Below are 23450 nucleotides of genomic sequence, written 5' to 3'. Positions count from 1 at the left end.
CAGGCATGAGAGTATTCATATTTTGGAGAAACTAAAGCAATTGGTCTTGTTTATTAAAAGGAAATTAGAAAGAAAGGTAATTATTAAAATGCAGTAATAATTTTGCCCTTCCATATTGCTGGTTATATTCTTAAATTAGTAGTCTGTATTACCATAAGTTTCTTTTAAATTATTTTTTGATTGTTTGTAGTAATTACATTTTTTGTATCAGCTTAAATTGTTTGTTTGCATTACCATAATTTCATACCATAATTTCATAGCTTTAGGAATGAAGGTTGACGTTTGGGTCATTTACTAGTAATAAACTTTTTGATTGTGTTGTTATTCTATGAGACAACAGAGATCTTAAAGGTTTAAGCTCAACCTCAGGGGTAGTGTCTCTATCTCAAACCACTTGCATTCACCCTTAGCTCCTATTATCCCTTTCGTTCCCTTTCCTGAGTCAGGCCATGAGATGATGCATGTACTAGCAATGGGTTGTTCATAGACAAAGTTGATTTGGAATTATCTCTATGGTTGTATGGTTGCCTTTGAACACATGCTTTCTCACTGTTATTTGACCTTGAATGAGACATATAATAATGACTTGTTCATAGAAAATGCTGATTCAGAATGATCTCTAAGATTGTATGGTAGCCTTTGAGCACATGCTTTCTCTCTATCCTTTGACCCTACTAGCTTGTACTTTTCTTTCTCAATTATGCCTAGTTATTTGCACCTTAAGTCAAGGCTATAACACCTGGCATAGAAACCCAATCTTGAGTGACGAATGCTTCTTTGTGAAAGGACCTCTTATGAAAGAAAGAAAATCAAACCAGAAATTGGAAAGTGTTAGCACACTCCAGCGGCGCCATTTACTTTGACCTTAGTGTTCATGGCATGCACATTGAACTTTTTCCTTCATTTGCTCTCTATATGTTCCAATCCTATCAAATTCCCATCAAACCTCTGACACAGAAGGCAGTGATTATAGATTATTGGCGAGAACAACTTTTCTTAATTATTTTTTTTCTGATTTCCCCTAGGACTGACACAGGAGGCAGTGATTATAGGTTATTGGTGAGAACAGATTTTTTTTCTGACTTTCCCAAGGGACTATCTCATTCCTTTTCTTAACAAGTCCCTGTTGAAGTCAAGATACTCCATTTGAATAACTGGCTTAGGTGGTAGCTTTTCTTTTCAATCATCTCTTCAAAAGAAGTTTGTTTTCAAGCAGTTGAAATTCAGTAAGAGGATTCAACCAAGTAATGAGATTCCTATTTTCAGGGATATTTGATAGTCTGTCCCTGGTTCAATGGAAGCAGCTCTGCCCTTCTCAGCCTTGTCACTCAACTCAGTTCCAAGGACTATGTTTCAAGCAGTTTCCTTGTGAGCCGGTTTCAGTTGTTGTCTTGCCTACAGGCCAATAAGACCTCCTGCGAAAACCTAGAGAAATGCTAGATGAAGTCTTCTTCTTAGAAGTTTTGAATAACCATAGGTGGTAATTTGACTATTAAAGAAGCCTATTGGTTGAACTCTTGGACTGTCATTGGCTAATCAGTGCATTTAACAAATTTGCTTGACTGAGGCATCAATATGGAGTAGCAATTAGTTGGAAAATCTACCAGGGGCATACTGCATGTTGAGTCCATATGCCTATGGTTTTAGAAATGGTCTACAAGACCTCTGTTGTAGCTGCTAGACTGGTCGTTGCTAACTGTTCTGACAGTTGGGGGATTTCTTAAGGGTATCATAGAAAAGGATTCCATTCCAACTGTTAGTGACTCATTACAGGAACTGTTAACGAGTCCCATACCTTCAATGTTCTTTCATATGAAGCTGCATTGGCCGACCATTGATTCTGGCTGGTAAGCCTTCTGCTGCCGGAAGTCACAATGTACCGTCATCATTACCATCTATGATGGTTCATTTGGTATCCAAACTTTGTTTAGCAACAGGCAAACAAGTGGGTGATATTGGAGTGAATTAAAAAAGTTTGGGTAAAGGCAAATCTAAGTTTTGACTAGGTAAGCATCCTAAAATAAAAGCAGTTATGAACCTTGTAGAGCATATCCATGGGGGCGACGAGGGGAGATCTCTAATTGTTAGAAACATTCAAAAAGTTTTGGACTTGAATAATTCTTCATCCCCTATGAGATTGGCTTATCCTATGATTCCAAGCCAATAAATTCATTGTGGAATTTTAGAGTTGACAAGAGTCATAGGCAAAGTAATAAGGACTGTGCCATGTAGTTTCATTCAAAACTGATATTGTTTAGTTTTTTATTTAATAGAATCTGTGTTAAGTATACAAGTAATTTTGGAATAGAAGAATTGGATTTTTCAAATTCCACTTTTCTCATTTCCAATACTCGGAACATATAATTATAAACACTCATAAAGTGATCATGGTCTCATCATGTTTTAAAACCGTACGGAATAATCCATGTAGTAAACAGTTTAATTATTTTCATTTAGCTAAGGAGAATTCTGATAGAATGGCTCTCTCATTGACATGTTTAGTACTTGTTACATATACATATTCAATTTTTGGACTTGAATAAATTAAATCTTAGATACCTTGAAGTTCATCCATAACAGAAGGTCACTGTTTATTAGTAGCTTATTTGCATAGTTCTTGAAAATACTGATAGAGCTAAGTTGTAATGCAGGACTACATTCAATTGAGCTTCTTTTCTGTACCTGATGGTCCTATTATGGGAAATGGCACCTACAAATCTTCTGTTTTAGTTCCAGGGTAAAGTCTATCTATACTTGTCTTTCACTTTATTCAGATAATGTGAATTGATGTTGGATATGCTTCCAGACAAGATGAAGCCTTTTACATTGGTCCGCCATTAAGGGAGAAGCTTCCTAAGGTACTCTAGAAAGTTTTAAACTTTCCTCTTGGAGTATGTTATCCTAATGTTATTTTTGGTTTGTTTCCTGATGCCTCTCTTTCAGAATTCTTTACCTGGCGTCATGTTACTCGGATCGATTTCATATGATTCTGTAAACCTGGAAAATGGTAAAGGTAACCAAACTCAACAGTCACCGATATCTTATAAGATATCTTATCTTATCCCACCGTCTAAGGTGATTTCTGGTGCTTGGTTACCTTGTAATCAATGAGGACTTCTTGGTAGAATTTGTAGCCTGAGATAAGTAGATCTAAATACCTAATAAATTTTGCAGATTGATGAGGAAAAGGGAAAGGAAACAACTGGGGTCACAAAAAGTGTCTCTGAACTCTTAGATGAAGAGGTAAATTAAGCTTAACCCAAATTTCTCCTTCTATACAGTATATATATAACAATAACGTCACTACACTGCCCCACTGCCCTGTTCTTGAATTCTCTAATGTGTTTTCACATTCATTTCATTAGTTCATGTTTCATTCCATTTATTAGCTTCATTGTGTCTATATTACATTTATGTTTTAGCTCTAAGACATCAAGTTCTGATGTGATGCATTTGCTATAGTCATACAACAGCTGGTTGATGAATATAAGACTACCAATTTGCCAAGTTCTATAATTTAAATCTCGTAGCTGATCTTTACTGTTTCTTTAATTTTGTGTAAATTGTTAAATTGTGTTTATTGATGCTCACTAACTTCCAATTTTCTACAGTTAAGAGATAATAAGATAAAGTTTCTTGCGAGCTTAAAGAGAGAGACCGATGAAGAAATATCTGCATGGAGTGCACTCGCTGATTCTTTTAAGGTAGATTCTCTCTCATTTTGTTCTGAGTTCAATCTATTCATTTATATTGTTAGTCCAGTTAGTTTATGTTGGAATCTAACTAAGATTTTCACAAACAGAAAAAAAAACTTCTTGTTAAATAATTTTTTACGAGGAAAAAATAGCCATGCTAGTTTGAACATACGAGTATGGATGTAGGTTTCAATTATATCTCATTATCAACTGGGAACATAGTGTCAAGGAGATTGTCATTGTTATGAAATATTGTTTGTGTGCATAGCATTGGTGCTAAAGTTGATGGAACATATCTATTCCCTATCACACTCCAAGTTTGTCTTCATGATCATTGGAATGGCATGGAACTCATAATGTTTGTATGACAATTTCTTCAGTACCTCATGAACATGAAATATCCATACAACCAAAATATAGTTTACAAAATTCAAACTAATAAATACCGCCACATTTACGCAATCATGATATAAAAAGCAGTTAAGTCGAACATACAAAATATGCAAAACAAAATCATAAAGTCCAACAACATAGTAATGCAACTGAAAAAGATAATATGCAGAAAGCAAGATAATGTACAATGATAGTAAAGTTCACATGTATAAATACTATACTACATAAAATCCAACATGTATAAATAAAATCATCTAACTATTGTCTTCTAAATTCATGCAACTAAATCAGCATAATTTGCACTCACTTATAGGTGCTATCCCTTGTACATTATCATTTTGAGATATGGAGTGGCACCATGTGCACATTCTATATGAATGCAAACTATCTAAGGCAGTCCAAGTTCTTCCTCATCACGATCAACGAACAGTCGAGAGAAAATGACAACATGATTTGCTACAAATTAATCAACTATTAGGTGAAGTTGCATATGAATATCACATGATATGAATTGAACATTTAAAACTCGAGTAACCCAACATATAAATCTTCACAAATACTCTACATGCTTGATAACCAATCTGATGTATGAATAAAGAATCTTGTAGAAGCCTACACGAATATACAAGCAAAATATGAAAAAGAGTCAAAAAGGTAATATTAAAGTTTCTCATAAGGATCAACACACTGATCTCATTTAATCCACACTTACCTCTAACCAACCCAATCCAACCTCATGGTTTGACATCCAAGATACAACCATTACACTAGAAAAATTCCATGACAACATACAACATCAAGCCTCCATCTAAACCTTCCACTCTTAATACTCACTACTTATCCTCACTCGAATCTCTGCTTTTAATCTCAAGCAGTATCTTCTCAAAAATCACCCTCAATACACCATGACACCTCCACGATGGTTCACTTCTATTCTACCACTTGGCAACATCAAACTTCCATGATGGTTCACTTGTTCAATCCACCACCGCAACTACTTCGAGGATTTCTTACGAGTCAAAATTCACTTAATCGATTTTGTGACCTCTTATAGTTCCAATCAATTCAAAGGAGAGAGAAGAACCTAAACTGTGATTCATCCAAGGTTTAAAATCTCGACTTGTGCCGGAATGATACGGTTTCGGTATCGCATTGTGCCATGCTGATATAGTTTTGGTATTTTTTACATATAAATATAAATGTATATTAATATTTGATTATTAAAGATATTTTATATTTTGAGATGTTCTATATTTTAATATTTTTGCATAAGATAATGCCTATTAAAATTTTATAAAAACTATTTTATAAAAAATATTTTTAAAAAATAGTAATTCTTAATATTCAAAACTAAATTTAAAATTATAAAAATAATTATAAAATTATTTGAAAATTTTAAATTATTTTTTAATGTATTTGTAAATTTTTAATTTTAAAAAATAATAATAAATTATCAGAATATAAATGTGATTTAAAAAAAAATTAGAATTTTTAAATAAAATTTCAAATAGTAATTTTTTTCAGAATATTAATTAATAAAATTTATTTAATTTTTAAATATATTTTTATATTTTATTGGCATAATTTAATTAAGGTTTATAAAATGTCTCTTCGAAATATCACACCCAGTTGGGAAATGTTTGTATTATTTAAATATTGTGTTTTTTTCGCCGAACAGAAACGTAGACGTGCGGTGCGGGAGGCGCCCCACGCTGCGTTCGGCGGTGTCGGAGGGGTTTGACGGAGCCGAAGGCATCCGACGACGCTTTCGGTGGCGCCGGAGGCGTCTCGCGATTCGTCTAGTGGCGCCTGCGACGTCATGACTCCGTGGCTTTCGTGATCGAAGGCGCCTCCAAGACTGCTTTCGGCAGCTTCGGAGGAGTCTCGTGACATCTCCGAAGCCTCCCGTATGCCTTCATCGCCTCCGATAAGCCACATGCTCATTTAAGTCAAATTGAAATTGTATCTATCCGCCTTGCCTTGCCGCTACCTCCCCTTTTGTTGCGATTCCTTTCGTTCGCGACGAGCTATCCTTTTGTCGCACAACGCAACGCGATTCGTGACGCGATTCTTCTATCTTTTGAGTTCTGTGATCTGTTCGTGATGCACGAAAGGCGTCCAATGATGCTTTCGGTGGCGCCGGAGGCGTCCCGCTACTCGTCTAGTGGCGCCTGCGACGTCATGACTCCGTGGCTTTCGTGATTGAAGGCGCCTCCAAGACTGCTTTCGGCAGCTCCGGGGGAGTCTCGTGACATCTCCGAAGCCTCCCGTACGCCTTCGTCGCCTCCGATAAGCCACATGCTCGTTTAGGTCAAATTGAAATTGTACCTATCCGCCTTGCCTTGCCGCTACCTCCCCTTTTGTTGCGATTCCTTTCGTTCGCGACGAGCGATCCTTTTGTCGCGCAACGCAACGCAATTCGCGACGCGATTCTTTTGTCTTCTGAGTTCTGTGATCTGTCCGTGACACGCGAAATTACCCCGCATCCTGTGTCGGTTTCGCTCAAGAGGTGGAACGGTAAAATCCGTCCGTGCCGGGCGGCACGGAACGGTATTTTAATTGTTGGATTCATCGATCAAATACCAAAAGCGCTGATATGGTTGGAAGAAAAGCTTTTTCTTGTTACTACAGAAGATCCACCACATGCACTCATAGTTTTCAGAAATGGACAATAATAGGTATAAAATATACTCGAAAACCCCAAAAATTTCAGCAACCACCAAACTTACTCAGTCACTGCACAAAGGAAAAGCAAGGTTGCTGCTCACTCTTGAGTAGGAGATGACTAAGGGACTACTGTCATTCAATCACTACACAAAGGGAAAAAGGTTGTTCATGCTCAAAGAGAAAGGGAGCAGCCAAGGCTATTCCTTAGAAGAGGGGAATAGGAGGGATTCCATTATTCCTATTGTGTAATTGGAGATGCAGATGCTGGGCAATGACAGTGTTGGGATGAGGGGAGGATGATGAGCAACAGTGCAGGCTGCATGCGGCAGTAGTTTGGCATGGCCTGCATCTGGTAGCAACAAGGGCAACCAGCAAGAGACGATGAGGTTGTATGTGGCCAAGTGGGGGTGTTAAGGGTAGAGCACACAAGAGGGAGAGAAACTAGGGAACCAAAATCTAACCAATTTGAGCCTGAAGTGAGTCCAGTCATAGCCCAAAGCACACCCAAATCAAAATTGACCTAATAGATCTCTAAATCAGCCAACCAAACTCTAAATTGAAAACCCAAACTTAGAGCATATACCCTCAAATCAGGCCAAAAATACTAATTGGTTCTGCCATTAATGTATCTAGTTACCCTCAACTAACCCTTTAATCTGCTTAGCCTTAATAAAATTCCAACACATGACCTCACTAGTACCTTGTGTACCCCCATCATCATTGTCCATTATTTTCTTCTTATCAATTGCACTATTATCAACGCCATTGTCATCTTTTTGGACTGCATCAAATAACAATATCTTAAGGTGATGAAGTCTACTTGCCTCCTTCAAACTCCTCTCTTTGATAGCATTTAGACGATCATCTCTAATCAATAATGCACCCTTTATCCTGTTCTCTATTTCCATTTGCTATTTGTTATATGAACTTCATTGATATCTAACTTGATATTGTTGGAGCTTTATCTTTCACTTTGTCAACATTGTTGAATTATGGATGGTGCTGGGAATTTTTAATTGAGATTGAGACAGGTTGATCATGAATGTTAGGATGACTTCCATTGAATAAAAAATCATAGTCGTGATCGATCCTTTGACTCAATATGTAATGGATCAACTTTAACACCCTAAACAAACCCATTATAATGTCATCTAAACGAAGAATCAGGATGATGAGGGAATATTGTGGGGGAGGTAGAGTAGGATAGGAGGTTAAGCAGTGATTTGGTTGGGAAAGTTGCATGCATTCCCAATTACAAGATATGTGATCAGAAGTGTTTGTTCCCTAGAAGGATAACCACAGAGAAATAGCCATACCAAGGTGGAGGAAAAAGGAAAAAGTGTTATTCAATGAGGGATCAGGTTGCACCTCATGTAATATACTCATACAACAACAACAATCAAGCCTTATCCGTGAGCTCACGTAATATACTCATACATGACATTAATAAATTTATCCAATTGGAACTGTACTGCTTATTATATTCTAACAGCCTCCAATATTGTTGCCAATATATATAATATATAAATCATGAATTTTCGATATTTTTTAGGTGTGTTGTACTTGATTTTTTTCCCTAAATCTTGTAGTTTGTTTCACAGTTATTCATCTAATAGGTATACAAATCACAAATCATTATTGGCAAATGCAAGTCTGCTTGTCATCTCACAAAGACAAAGAACTTCATAACTTCAGGAAAAACACACTATAGATTCAAAGAAAATAGCTAGAATAGAAATTTAATGATTAGTCAATTGAGGTTAAAAAAAAACAAAATAGGTTAAAATTTGTTCAAATTGGAATGACTTTAAAAAGCTTCACCAATCTAGCCTTCTCATTGATCCCTGCTGACATGGGGAGGATAGAGATAGACTTTGTTGCTTGCATAAATTACTTAGCCTTGCCATAGCTCAAGTGTCACATAGGCTTGGGGAACCCTCATTCACCTTTGTTATTACTCAATTAACTTGACATCTTACCCCATCTCTGTCACTATTGATCGAGAAAGATCAGTGAATTGAGAGATAATACAATAATCTCTCCATCAGCAAAAATGCTAAAACTTAAACTTAAATTCAACACATATATCAGGATGTAATTAGGACCTTACTATACTGTATACCATATACTATGAATTTTAAATAATAAATACTTTTATTGAAAAGATACTGTGAAAATTACTGATGGTGTTAGTGAGTAATCTATACTAAACTACCATTTTATTATTAGTTATAATCTATTTTTATTATTCATTAAATTTTATGTAAATAAATGTGACTCATTATTTGTATATTGTGTTATTAGTAATTTAATGTGTAGTGACACAATAATTATCCTTAAGATGTTAGAACATCTTTTTAATCTTGTATATGAAATACTTTTATTATATCTTATTCGTTTTCTTTTAATAAAATTATAACATTCCCAATTTCATCAATCCTACCAATTTTATACTACTGATACTTAAATTTTTGATTATCCAATGCCATTGTTGATATGTATTTTGACAACTGTTGTTTGTTTGCAGTGAATCTTGTCTTCTCATTCCTGCATATGCAAGTTTTAAGGTTGCTATATTTTTGAATGAATACAGACGTTTTTTTCCATATTATTCTGATGTCAATGTAGATGGAATATCCAAATTATACGCCATTACTTGCAAAGATCTTGGAATGCCTAGTCTCTGGAAACCCTGAACAGGACAAAAGTTGTCATAATAAAAAGGTATGTATATTGTTTATACATTCTGTTATCATGATGTTGTTGTCTTCTATTTTCTAGCCTATTTTTGTATTACTTTTTATGGGGTTCAAGAATTTTTAAAATGAAAGCTAATATGTTTTTGCTATTTTCAGATTATTAATGCTGCTAATGAGGTGATTGATAGCATTGACAAAGAAGAGCTGTTGAAGTTTTTGTCTTTAAAGTCTGATAGTGAGGATGAAGAGGCTGAGGTGATAATTCATTTAAATGTCTGTTAGATAAACTAAGTGACCACTTATTTCCAAATCTAACAGGTATTCTTAAAATTTCTCCTCAAATGGAGCGGAAAGACTAGAGTTAACTAGCCCCTCTCCATTTGCATGAACTTGTAGATTTGTTTCTAAATTTTGCCACACGCTAACTCCTATTTTAATCCCATGTTAGGTTTGATTAACAAACCATGAACCCAGAAGCCCAACCTATGCCTTTTATATTCTTAACAGTATCCATGTTAATGATTCTTGGAAATTCATTTTCTTTGTTAACATACTTGGAAGATCTCATGTTATGCTGCCAATTGGATATATGCATTAAAGAAATAGTTGTGTTTGAGGAATGATTCATTTGCAGCACTGTTTATAATTTACAGTTTGGATTTATGTTGGCATACCAAACTTAAATTATCATATTTTCATTTGCATGTCTCATATGCTCTCTTTGTGCAATGATCACAAAATTAAATAAGCCAGTGTTGCCTTGGCACATGCCAATCAGAAAACTTTGCACGATACCGAAGTTAGTACATTTAGTCTCTTATAAAATGGCAATTGTATTTCTAGAGATTATTATATTTATAATGCATTAATGGTAAACATTCACTTACTATCTTTCCCATTAATTCTTGCTGATTAAAATTTAGTTTATTTGTGTCTTGAATAAGTCTTGAAAAATACTTATGTCATTTTTGGAATCATCATTTAGAAACTAAAGAAAAAAAGAGAAGTTACTCGGGATCAATTGGCAGAGGCATTATGCCAGAAAGGACTAGCTCTTGCAGATGAAGAGTCATATATGGTAAGGTGTTTTCGCAGTCATCAATTGGTTTATTTACTTAATTAAATATTTTCAACTGGGATCGTCCTGAGTAGTCTTTTTGACAAATTCTATGCTCTTGTCTAGAGGTGGGCTTTGTTGGGGTTAAAAATCCCTGAACCCTAACTCTAACTTGGTTTTATAAAAAAAAAAAAAATCTAAACCTGAAATTTTTTTAGCTAGGTTGGTGTGAGGTTTCCTTTCTCCCTTTTTTTTGGTTTATATTAATTATTATTTTCTTTTTCCTAGTCGAACATTGCTACCAAATTGTGCCCCGCAAAATCCCCTCGTAATAGTGACTCAATGATTCATCATTTAATCATCCCTCATCTTAGATCAATTCATTGCCATTGATAAAAATTAATATTATCAAACCTTTTTTTTTAAATTTTTCTCATTTTTGAAGATTCTTATATTATTATCCTTATTGTGGCAAAAAGGCGAAGGGGAGCCTTGGCGTAACGGTAAAGTTATTGTCATGTAACCAAAAGGTCACGGGTTTGAATCCTGGAAACAACCTCTTGCAAAAAGCAGGATAAGGCTGCGTACAATGGATCCTTCCTCGGGACCCCGCATGGCGGGAGCTTCGTTCACCAGGCTGCCCTTTTAACTCCGCTCATGACGACCGGTCATGGCCGGTCCCAAGCTCGGATAAAGGAGGAGGATTGCGTTAGGTTGTCAGCCAATGTCAAACTATGACAAATATTCAATGAATGAATCCATTAAATTATTGTGCTAATGCTAGGTTGTTCCTCGGAAGGAACGCGTTGCAGGGTCCGACTGTAACGTCTCAGCAAGGACCGCTACATCTTCAGAACTCGGGTGTAGTGATAAATATGCAAGAGTTCGCGTTATAGGGTTCGACTGTAACGTCTTAGCAAGGACCGCTACATTTCCATGAGAACTTGGGTGTAGTGTTAAATAGAAAAAGTTCTCACACCATAGGTTAGATAAGAACAAATATGATAGAAAAACTAATAATCTAAGATTTGGAACATGGAACATAGAAACTTTCACTGGTAAATTAATGGAGGTAGTAGATATGATGATTAGGAGAAAAATTAGTATTTTATGTGTACAAGAGACAAAATGGATAGGTGAGAATGCAAAGATGATAGAGAACTCGGGTTTTAAGTTATGGTACACTGGAAAGAGTAAAGCAAGAAATGGAGTGGGTATTATTGTAGATAGTTTATTAAAGGATGAAGTTGTAGGAGTAGTTAGAAAAGGGGATAGAATTATAACCCTTAAGATAATAATGGCGAAAGAAACTATGAACATAATTAGCGTATATGCACAAGTAGGATTAGATGAAACTACCAAATCAAGGTTTTGGGAGGACTTAGATGAAATATTACAAAATATTGCACCAAATGAAATGATTTTAATATGAGATGATCTAAATGGACGTGTCGGAGTGAAAAATGAGAAATATGAGAGAGTGCAGGGGTTATAGGTTTGGAGCGAGGAATGAGGAAGGAAAACTATATTAGATTTTGCGATGGCATATGACCTTATATTGGCTAATACGTTTTTAAGAAGAGACGCTTAAATGTGGGAATAATAAATCGTAAATTGACTTTCTTATGGTTAGGAAGAAGGATAGAAATATTTGTAAAGATTGTGGAGAAAGCTTAACTACCCAACGTTAGTAGTGTTGGATATACGCCTCAAACATAGTATCAATAGAAGAAAAATATACATGATTCCTAGAATTAAGTGGTGGAATTTAAAGGATAAGAAGCAAAATATATTTAAGGAGAAGGTAGAATACAAACATTAGGTGAAATATCGATGACTCTAATACGATATGGGATAAGATCTTATCAAAGTTGAAAATAGTAGCTAAGAGTGTATTCGGTGAGTCAAAGGGCATACACTACTAAGTAAAGAATCTTGGTGGTGGAATAAGAAAGTACAAGAAAAAATGAATAGCTTATAAGGAATTATATATTTGTAAGAACGAGGAAAACTTAAAAAAATATACAATAGCCATGAAAGAAGCTAAGAAAGTAGTGAGTGAAGTAAAAAATGAAACTTTTGAACGGTTATATCAAAAATTGGATACAAAAGAAGGGGAAAGAGACATTTATAAAATAACTAAAGTGAGAAAAAGAAAAACAAGAGATCTTAGCCAAATAAAATGTATTAAAGATGAATGTAATAGGGTATTAGTAAACGATGGAGAAATAAAAGAACGGTAGAAGAGGTATTTTTATCAACTTTTTAATGAAGGTTTAGGTGACCAACTTAACTTAGGTAATTTAATTAAGTCAAATAAGCATAGAAATTTTAATTTTTATCGTAAAATTCAAACTTCAGAAGTAAAACAAACTTTAAATGAGATGCACAATGGAAAAGCCGTTAGACCAGATGATATTCTGATAGAGGTATGGAAGTGCTTAGGGAAACAAGGTATTGAATGATTTACATAATTATTTAACATGATATTGAAAACGAAAAAAATGTCTGATCATTGGAGGATAAATACTCTAGTTACCTTATATAAGAATAAGGGAGACGTACAAAATTGTGCAAACTATAGGGGTATTAAACTAATGAGTCGTACTATGAAACTTTGGAAAAAGTAATAGAAAAAAGATTAAGGAGACCAAGGTGATAGAAAATCAATGCGGGTTCGCTTGGGAAATCAAAGTTATACATCTTCTTAGACAATTAATTGAAAAATATCGGGAGCAAAAACAAGATCTACATGGTATTCATTGACTTAGAAAAACATGATAGAGTCTCGAGAAATTATATGGAGAATTTTAGAAAAGAGGTGTTAGTGTAACGTATATTGAACTAATTAAGGATATGTATGAGGATGTAATGATCAAAGTAAAAACTTCTGGAGCATTTCCAATAAAGATAGGGTTACATCAAGGATCAGCTCTAAGTCTCTATCTTTTTACACTAATTATGGACAAACTCACTGCGCACATTCAAGACACAGTACCGTGGTGCATGTTGTTTGCAGATGATATTATTTTGGTAGATGAGACACGTGAAGGAGTAAATATTAAACTAGAATCTTGGAGGAAAACACTAGAAGGGAAAAGTTTTAAAATTAGTAGATTAACGACAGAATATATGGAATTTAAGTTTAGCAATATTAGAAGTAATGAAACAATGGTTAAGATAGAAGAGGACGAGTTGTCCGGAACCGAGAGATTTAAATATTTAGGATCATTTTTACAAAATGATGGAGGGATTGAGAGAGATGTCTTGCATAGAATACAAGCAGAATGAATGAAATGGAGGGGAGCGTCGAGTGTTTTATGTGACCGTAAAGTACCTCTTAAACTTGAAGGTAAGTTCTATAAAACCGTAGTTAGACATGCTATGTTATATGAAGCTAAATGTTGGGCTATGACTTGAGCACATGAGCAGAAGATGAAAGTTGCAGAGATGAGGATGTTAAGGTGGATGTGTGGACATACGAAGATGGACAAAATAAGAAATGAGAGCATTAGAGAGAAAATCGGAGTTGCATCTATTGAGGAAAAACTCCGAGAGACACGTTTAAGATGGTACGGACATGTACGACCAATAAATGCTCCAGTTAGGCGATGGGAAACTATGATAAATATGCATATCAAATGAGGAAGTGGAAGACCAAAAAAGATTTGGTTAGCAACAATAAAACAAGATAAAATTTATTTAAATATAGATGATGATATAATAGGAGATAGAGCTCAATGGCGTAAAATGATTCATACAACCGACCCCACCTAGTGGGAAAATGCTTGGTTGTTGTTGTTGTTGTATTGTGGCAAAAAGGCGAATACGCTCGCCCCCAGCACCCCCTGCCAATTCGTCCCAAGGCCAACACGGAGGAGGTAAATTACGGGCGGCTACTAGCCTTTGGAATAGTGACTAGCACATAAGGGAGGTATTTACCTTGACTTTGCCGAGATTCGAACCTCAGACCTCATTGTGGCAACACCTCATGCGCTAGCCACTAGACCCATCCGAGGGGACTTATATTATTATCCTTATGATTCTATCTAGTGTTGATAAATTTTAAAATGACTGTTGATAGCACGATATTGATGACTTTTATCTAGAACCAAAACTTATTGTTGATACTTCAATTTTGATTTATATCTAGAACCCAAAATCATTGTTGATTAATATAACATTTCCTATAAGTGGATTTGCAATTTTACATATAAAACTCTACCTACCTTTTATTAAATTTATTAAAGGATAATTTGCAAGTATTATTTTCAGTAATTTTAGTATTAGTATTATTATCTAATATTTAAATTTAGCATCTTCTAATTAATTAGTGTACGAGTAACTAAACCTATAATGAACTCTTAATGGGATTCATTTATTGCTGCACAATTCTCTTGACCCCGTCCTCTCCAAGATCCAACCCCCAATTCTAGTCTGAGCCAAGCTACTATAGTCAGGCCGAGGCTAATCAAATGACATCAACCTCAGGATAAGCCCATACTCATACTCATCCAGCTACTACCCACATTGGGTGGTGTGAACCTTATTGATAAAAATGGCAGACTACCATTATCAGTTGTGTCCTAACCATGGCAATTACAAACTCAAGCAATTGAAAGTTGAAGCGACTCTTAGTAGCTCACTACAACATGGAGATGAGCAGATGGCTAAGCCCAAAAAACATAACTCTCTAACAAAGTAATCAAATGCTCATTTTTCGCAATAGTTGCATTTATAAAATCATGAAATGACAATCTAGAAGTTGTACTATGTTCCATTTTCCACCAATTTTTATGTACACTGGATTCTAATGATATTTATCTACCATAATGTCTACTACTTTTTTGATATTTAACTTTTCCAGTATATCAAATTTTGAAACATGCATCACCTATTCTGCTAATGCTCTTTCTGATCACTTTTTTTTGAAAGCATATTATATTTTCTTAACCATCATATCTGCATAGTTTAATCCTTTTCATGATGGTGTTTATATATTTCAAGTTATTAACCTTTTCCTAAACCGTGGAATAACTGATTGAATGGTATGTATACAATTTGTTGTCATATCCCTATTTTGTTTATTTTAAATTTGGTGGATTAAGATATGTTCTTTTCTTTGTTGATTATTGTTCCTATATCTATGTATTTTTCTTGAAACTCCATTTCTTTTTCAAATTGTTGCTTTGAATTCCTAAAACATAGCTGAAAGCGTTCTATACTTTGCTGACTGTCTAGGTTGAGCAGCCTAACACATCCGATGTTACTAGTGATATACCAGATCTTTTTGAAGAAACATTTAAAGAACTAAAGAAGTGGGTGGATGTTAAGTCTATAAAATACTGCATGCTTTTGGTTGTACGGGAGAGGCGCTGTGGAAGATATGGAACCGCTTTAAAGGTTTTTTTTGTTATTTATTCTCAGTTATTTTACACAAACGTGTCCAAAATAAATGTCATGTATAATTGTCATATATATATAATGAGGCTGATAATATGCTACACAAAGATTTAAGTTCTTGGCTTTAAGCAATATGCTCTAATGTATAGGATAAGAGAATATCTTTAAATGACGAAGAAACAAAAGTATTTTTAACACAACTTATCTGTTCAGAAGCGTTTGGTTGGTTAAGTATCAATATGAGGATTATAGATTCACTGGAACTTGAATCTCAATGAAGAAAAACCATGCTTTGAATTTAAAATTTGGAACTGTTGGTTTATAAGCTTACTTGTGATTGCAGGAAATGCTATGACATGAAAGGCCAAATAGTTATATCCATCATCTAATTGTACTTTAAGATTTTGCTTTGTGATTCCAAAAACTTTTCTTGATAAATTCAGGACATATATTATCGAACACTATAAACTTGCAATGGCTGTTCTGTTAGTTAAAATTAACATTTTTTTTCATGAACTATTGAGGACCGAGCTTGGTAATTGAAGAACCTGACATGAATTTCATACTTAATTTTCAGCATCTGAATGACATGATTGAGGCTGAGGGAGAACCAGCAAAGAAGAAGCAATATGAATTGAAACTTCAATTACTTGATCAGATTGGATGGACTCATGTGGCTTCCTATGAGAGAGAATGGATGCATGTCCGTTTTCCTGCCACCTTGCCTCTTTTTTGATTTTAGTTCACATTTGATGATTTACTTCAATTACTTGATCTTATTGTTCGCACTAATAAGCTTGTGTGTCACATGACTGTATTTCACATGACTCCACTAATGGTGTATTTTGTTCATCAAATGAATGGGGAAAAAAAATAGTTATTCTTTGATGAAGTTCCTAACTAATCAGTTTTGCCCGATTGACTTTTGTCTGAACTAGCTCAATAGGTCTGGTTGACCTAATTACCCAATCTATGTTGACTTTTTTTTTTACTTCACTTAATCGTTCTTCAAAAACCAATATTAAAATAAATAATAATAATAATAATAATAATAATAATAATAAAGTAAGTGATTCCCATATCGAGGAAGCAACTGAAGATTTGATTGTATCAAATGTTTTCTCGTTGACAAAGCCATACTTTTAACAGCCATCGATTTGCACAAGAAGAAATTCGCCTTAGTAAAACACAAACTCTTCTATTTATTTTTCTTGGAGCTTTGATCAGTTGCGCGGCCATGGAAAAGCAGGAACCTCGGCCATGGTATTCGCAGGAGAGTGAAATTTAGGATGGTTCTGTACACAGACACAGCTTGCCTCTCAGGTACGCCACTGCACCCTGTTTTCTCTGTTCCCACCATGTCCGCCTCTACCTGCCCAACATAAATAAACAATTCACAGACTATAATCCAGTGATAAAATCTACTCAAATAAGTGAAATAATCTTGTACCGATGCATACTTACATTTGAAATGAACTTTAGCCCAACCTTCACCTCGCCCTTGTATGTTCCATCTCTCAGCACCACGTTGTATGGAGCTGGCTTTAGCTCTATCTGACCTTTTTGGTTTCCTTCCTTGAGAACACCTCTCAAGTAAACTCTACACCATAACTGAGTTAGCCATAACCCAAACTTATGCAGTTTTAATAGTAATCATAGCAGAAATTTTAACAATTAGCACAAATGACATGAACTATTACGTCGCTTCGCCAGCAAAGTGATCCTCATGGAACTTGTCCTTCTCCATGATACTCAACCTCAGCTTGGTAACGTCTTTCCATTCTGAAGGTGATAACTTAAATACGAATTTCTCGTTCCACCAAACTTTTTTATCTCCTTCTGTAACAGCGGAAGGAAAAAGAGGAATTAAAAGCACAGATCTCGCATATGATTGTTTTAAAACAGGCTTCAGTTACCTTGTGTGATTTTGCTAGTGAAAACTTCGCTGCCATAGCATAGAATCACATAGTATTTCGATGAACCTGCACATTCAAAATGCTAGATCACATTGCTTGCATGCGAGTCGTATTATCGATTTCTTTTTCAGCTGTTCGAGGACAGGAGAGTGAACCTAGTATGTGAGCATGTTTAAGGTCTTCGGAACTGACCAAAAGAACTTCTAAAACACCACCTTTCATCTCAATGATCAAATGAACAGCAGAATGTGCAGAAGAAGCCTGGAAGAGATCTTTCTTGACCAAGCATTGTTAAGCCGTGAAGGTATGGTAGCTGAAACAATTTATAGTGGAAAAAGGGGAGTTTCAAGCACAGATTTTCAGAATGAGTTACTAATCCATTGTGAGTTTCAAGTTTGAAAATGCTGATCAGTTACATGACGTCCATTAGAACATCAGGTCAATTCCATGAAGTCAATTTTGATTTTTATGAATAGTAAATTCAAATAATACATTTAAAATTTGGAAGTTTAAATTAATATTACAATGGCAAAAATTATTGTACTGCAAAAAGAAGAAAAAAAATATCACTCCGGCAAACCTCCATGACTGTCCCATATCATTAGGAGAGAGTAAATCAGAAAATCAAAGTAAACTATCACATGAGAGAAAGGATATTCCGTTAGCTTCGTCACTAAGAGGCCCCACGTGGCAAAGGGGCACAGGCATCGCCTCCCTCGTCACCTCACGTGTGTGAGACGCTGCCTCCCTTCTTCTGACGTTCTCTCCCCTTTGTCTAAGGTTTTCTCTCTCTCCTTTTCGAGACAGCGAGAGTCGCCACTATCGAGCCTTGACCCCCATTGTCGAGCTTGCCTGCATTGCCATCTCCTCTCCAACGCGACGCCGCTACACCGACAACAGCTACGATGGTGCCCCCTCTTTCCCGAACGCAAGCTCTGCCCCCCTCCGACGCCCCTTCCTTTCGGCACCTCGGCCTTATGCTGCGACACACCCTCTCCTCCTCATGTCGCGGTGTTGGCGTTGCTGGAACAAGCCGAGGACATCCGACCGATCGACACCCCCGCCTTCAGATTTGACTAGCCATCACTCCCGCCTTCAGATCCGACCAACTGGTAGCTGCTATCTCCGAGCCCTCGACGTCACCTTCTTCTTCTCGTACCGCCACAACCACCACCGGATCTCCTCCTAGACCTCCGAGAAGTGTCGGAGATCCTCTTTCTCATACCACCAACTCCTCTGTTGGTGCAACATCCCTCAGGTCAAGGTTGACCTGGTTGACCAAGCTTGAGTCTTGGTTTGGGTTTCGATGTTTGACAATGCAAGGTTGATTGAAGAGAAATCCAGATAGGTCAAGGATGACCGGATACTTGACTGGGAAGTCCTAGTGAGTGAAGCTAGGCAGGAGGAAAATCCTGGTGAGTGAAGCCAGGTGAAAGACCTAGTGAGTGAAGCTAGGCAATTGGGAAGTCCTAGTGAGTGAAGCTAGGCAGGAGGAAAATCCTGGTGAGTGAAGCCAGGTGAAAGACCTAGTGAGTGAAGCTAGACAATTGGAAAAGTCCTGGTGAGTGAAGCCAGGCAAGAGAAATCCAGATGGGTCAAGGTTGATCAGACATCTGGTGAGAGTCCAAGTAGGTCAAAGGGATTGACCGGATACTTGGCACAAGAAAGAAAAGTCCAAGTAGGTCAGAGGGACTGACCGGATACTTGGCAAGAAGAGAAAAGTCCAAGTGGGTCAAAGGGATTGACCAGACACTTGGTGAGAGAGTCCTAGCTGGTCAAGGGTGACCGGATGCTAGGTCTTATGTACCAACAAGTCATGGTTGACTAGATGTTGGTTTAGGGGGCTTTGGACTTAGTTTTGGGCAAAAACCAAGGTTTGGATTGATCCGTGGATTGATCCAGCAGGTTTGGATTGATCCGTGGATTGATCCAGCAGATCTGGATCGATCAGTGGATCGATCCAGCAGATCTGGATCGATCAGTGGATCGATCCAGCAGATCTGGATCGATCAGTGGATCGATCCAGCAGATCTAGATCGATCAGTGGATCGATCCAGCAGATCTGGATCGATCAGTGGATCGATCCAGCAGATCTGGATCGATCCGCCGATCGATCCGGTGAGTCCCCGCGAACAGAACCCCTCTGGATCGATCCGTGGATCGATCGAGGTCAATCGATCGATGGATCGATTGGGGCCTTCCGCGATAAGCGCTGGATCGATCCGTGGATCGATCCAGGCATGTTTCCAGAGCACAGAGGCGCTCTGGATCGATCCAAAGCCTCCCCGATCGATTGAGAGCAATCCAATCGATTGGGATTCGACCGTTGGCGTCGTTTATAGCTGTTGGCGTGCGATTCCTTCGGCACCTCTTCACCGATTCAACTCAGATCTTCACCAGCTCCTCCACAGCTTTTCCCAAGCTCGAGATCGCCAATTCTTGAAGGTTCTTGGAGGCTCTTCCAAGTCAAGAGGCGGATCAAAGCAAGAAGAAGAAACTAGGGTTAGGGTTCTTGTACTCATTGTAAGCTTGTATTTCTTGTATCCCTTCTCTCTCTTCTTGTATTGAGTCTTGTAGGGCTTCTCCGCCCTTGGTAGTTACCATAAAGGAGAGGTTTATTTAGTGGAGGGTGTGTGTGTTGGTGTGGATCCTTGGATTAGTCACCTCTTGTGAGGTGGATATCAAGTAAACCAACCGTGTTAGCGTTGTGTGATTGTTTCTTTGTATTTCCGCTGCACATCTTTGAAGAAACAAGCACCGCCGAGCACCGAGCGAACGAGACGAGCTATTCACCCCCCCCCCCTCTAGCTACTTTTGGTCCTAACATCCTCTTCATCGGCACAGCCGCTCCTACAACTCTCTTCCCTCTAATCCTCGCTATCGTATGCCCCTGACATCGATCCGGCACAAATTCACCGTCATGGTGCTTTGCCTCCGCTGGCTTGCAAATCCAGCATTCCATTTGCTTCACATATCTTGATATGATCAGTTTACTTGACTCTAAGGTTCCAACTCCCCGATTGGATACTTAAGGAGCCTAGCTCCTTGATCGGATACTTCATGGGCCCAACTCCTTGGTTGGATACTCTCGGGGCTCAGCTCTCTGATCAGATATTCAGTTTATGTCCGATCAGCCCTGTTGTTTGGATATTCAGTTGAATATTCGATCGGGCCTGTTGTTCGAATGTTCTGGCTCACCTCCACTTTGATCTGACACCTCTCCCAAGCTTAGATACTCAGATGCTTTAGTACATGCATTGGCATAACATGTGGAACAGTATGGTGGACGTATCATGATCCCACGAGATCTTCTATAGTACCAGATTTGATTGATATGACCTTCTAAAATACTAATGTGACATCTCCCATATGAGATAGGACATTCTATTAGAAGCGTATCACCCCTCTAACAGTCGTCGATGTGACATCTCCCTCTTTCAAGTTATAAAAAGCCTCACCCTCGTGAACCAAGGTAGTGCTCGTCTACAGAGATACATATTACTTTATTGCATTGTTCATCTTCTTTAATTCCATCGACAGGGATCTGACTTGAGCATTGGAGTGGATGGTCGGGGTACCCCTGGTTGTCCCTCTAATGCTCCGTTTCCATTTTAATTTCCTATCTTCTAGCAGCCTTGCAAGAACCGTTGATCATGGATTTTCTTACACTTCAACTCCCTGTTCTTGGCTTTTTCTTGGGGGTCTAGCAATTCAATCAACCTAGAAGATAGCACACCCTTTTCTTCCTCCTGGTCATGGTGACTTACTATCAGCAATAGATTACTGGTGGTCTAGCTTTCACTAATTTAAAATAACATCAAGTTTGACACCGTCTATGGGAATGTATACCTAGTCTTGAATGTGAAAAAGGATGACGCTAAAAACTCTTAGTCATCACCATGACCCTGGAGGACTTCGACAAACGCAGCACTACCATTGTACAAGAGCAAGAAATCAAAATTTTATCATTCTCGTTCAATCCTTAGTCAGCATAGGAGCTTGGTTTTTCATTATTATATTCTCTCCTAAACTCCGCAGGTTTTCAGGAGTCAAGAGTTGGGAGATTGTGTTATTCATTCTCTCAGTAAATGTTCTCCTCGACTCCAATGATACTTAGGAGTCACAGGATTGAGTTTATCACTTATCTCCAGCGAGGATTGGTATTTTATTCTCTCCCTAACTGCGGGGGTATTTGGGAGTCGAGAGATTGAGTTATTCATTCTCTCAAGAGATTCTCTCCTTGACTTCGTGGATACTTGGGAGTTGTAGGATTGAGTTTATCACTTATCTCCAGTGATGATCGCTATTTTATTCTCTCCCCTACTCCGCGGGTATTCAGGAGTCGGGAGATTGAGTTATTCATTCTTTCAGCGGATTTTCTCCCTAATTCCGTGGATACTTAAGAGCCGTGAAATTGAGTTTATCACTTATCTCCAGTGAGGATCAATATTCTATTCTCTCCCCAATTCCACGGGTATTCTGAAAATTGAGTTATTCATTCTCTTAGTGGATTCTCTACCAGACTTCGTGAATACTTGAGAGTCGTAGGATTGAGCTTATCACTTATCTCCAACGAGGATCGATATTCTATTCTCTTTCTGACTCCACAATATTTGGGAGTCGGAGATTGAGTTATTCATTCTCTCAACGGATTCTCTCCCCAACTTCGTGGGCATTCAGGAGTCAAGAGATCGATATATTATGTCCAGCTAGCATCGCTGCATCGATATTCTACTCTCTCCTTAACTCCGCGATGATCTAGGAGTTGAGGGATCGAGTTAGAGTCACCTCAAAACTGTGCATTAAGTTTGAGTCCATATAGTTATATCATTCTATATGAATTGTTACTCTTCTTCATATTTCTCGTTCGACATATAGATAATAGCCTTACGACAGAAAAAGAGACCAGGAGTGCCTTACGATAGGCAAAGAGATCAGGGGTGCTTTACGATAGGCAATGAGACTAGGAGTGCCTTACGACATGTAACGAGGCCCGAAATGCCTTTCACAAGCAACGAGATTATGGCTGCACTCTTGACAATGACATTATAGCCGTTCACTTGGCATTAACATTATAGTCGCTCACTTGACACTGACATTATAGCCGCTCACTTGGCACTGACATCACAGTCACTCACTCGGCATTGACATCATAGCTGCTCGCTCGGCACTACCCCCACAGTCACTCACTTGACACTTACAACACAGCTGCTTGCTTGACACTACCCTCACAACTGCTCACGCGACATCTGTTGGTGCAGTAAGCATCCGACGATCGAACCTCAGTTTTGATAATGGCAAAGGGATTCAAAGTTAAGATTCCTTGTTATCTAACGTGGTTAAATAAGGTTTCAGGAAAGTCCTAACTGCGGTTAGGTAAGGGAAAATCCTAAGGGGGGGTAACCTTAGGTCCTAGGGGGCGGTAACCCTAGGTGAAGGAAAATCCTAAGGGGGGGTAACCTTAGGTCCTAGGGGGCGGTAACCCTAGGTGGAGGAAAACCCTAAGGGGCGGCAACCTTAGGTCCTAGGGGGCGGTAACCCTAGGTGGAGGAAAACCCTAAGGGGCGGCAACCTTAGGTCCTAGGGGGTGGTAACCCTAGGTGGAGAAAAACCCTAGGGG

At 37.7% G+C, this 23450-nt stretch overlaps 1 protein-coding gene across 3 annotated transcripts in view; it reads left to right on the top strand.

Annotated features, from left to right (window-relative positions):
* Positions 1–16818, top strand: part of LOC122007995 (tripeptidyl-peptidase 2-like) — a 65829-nt gene extending 49011 nt beyond the window's left edge. The window contains exons 24-34 of one of the 3 annotated variants that reach the window (XM_042563549.1): positions 4–76; positions 2652–2737; positions 2807–2858; positions 2944–3075; positions 3175–3243; positions 3612–3704; positions 9384–9479; positions 9611–9709; positions 10440–10532; positions 15753–15914; positions 16492–16818. In XM_042563549.1, coding sequence (XP_042419483.1) covers positions 4–76; positions 2652–2737; positions 2807–2858; positions 2944–3075; positions 3175–3243; positions 3612–3704; positions 9384–9479; positions 9611–9709; positions 10440–10532; positions 15753–15914; positions 16492–16650 — 1114 coding nt within the window. In that variant the 3' untranslated portion in view covers positions 16651–16818. Of the gene's footprint in view, positions 1–3; positions 77–2651; positions 2738–2806; positions 2859–2943; positions 3076–3174; positions 3244–3611; positions 3705–9282; positions 9480–9610; positions 9710–10439; positions 10533–15752; positions 15915–16491 lie in introns of those variants that run through there. The other 2 variants (XM_042563550.1, XM_042563551.1) reach the window with 2 other exon arrangements.
* The last annotated feature ends 6632 nt before the right edge of the window (positions 16819–23450 follow it).

Source organism: Zingiber officinale, chromosome 8A, assembly GCF_018446385.1.
Source record: "Zingiber officinale cultivar Zhangliang chromosome 8A, Zo_v1.1, whole genome shotgun sequence".
Taxonomy (NCBI): domain Eukaryota; kingdom Viridiplantae; phylum Streptophyta; class Magnoliopsida; order Zingiberales; family Zingiberaceae; genus Zingiber; species Zingiber officinale.
The sequence above is the reverse complement of the archived record's forward strand: the minus strand, read 5'-3'. Positions and strand labels throughout refer to the sequence as shown.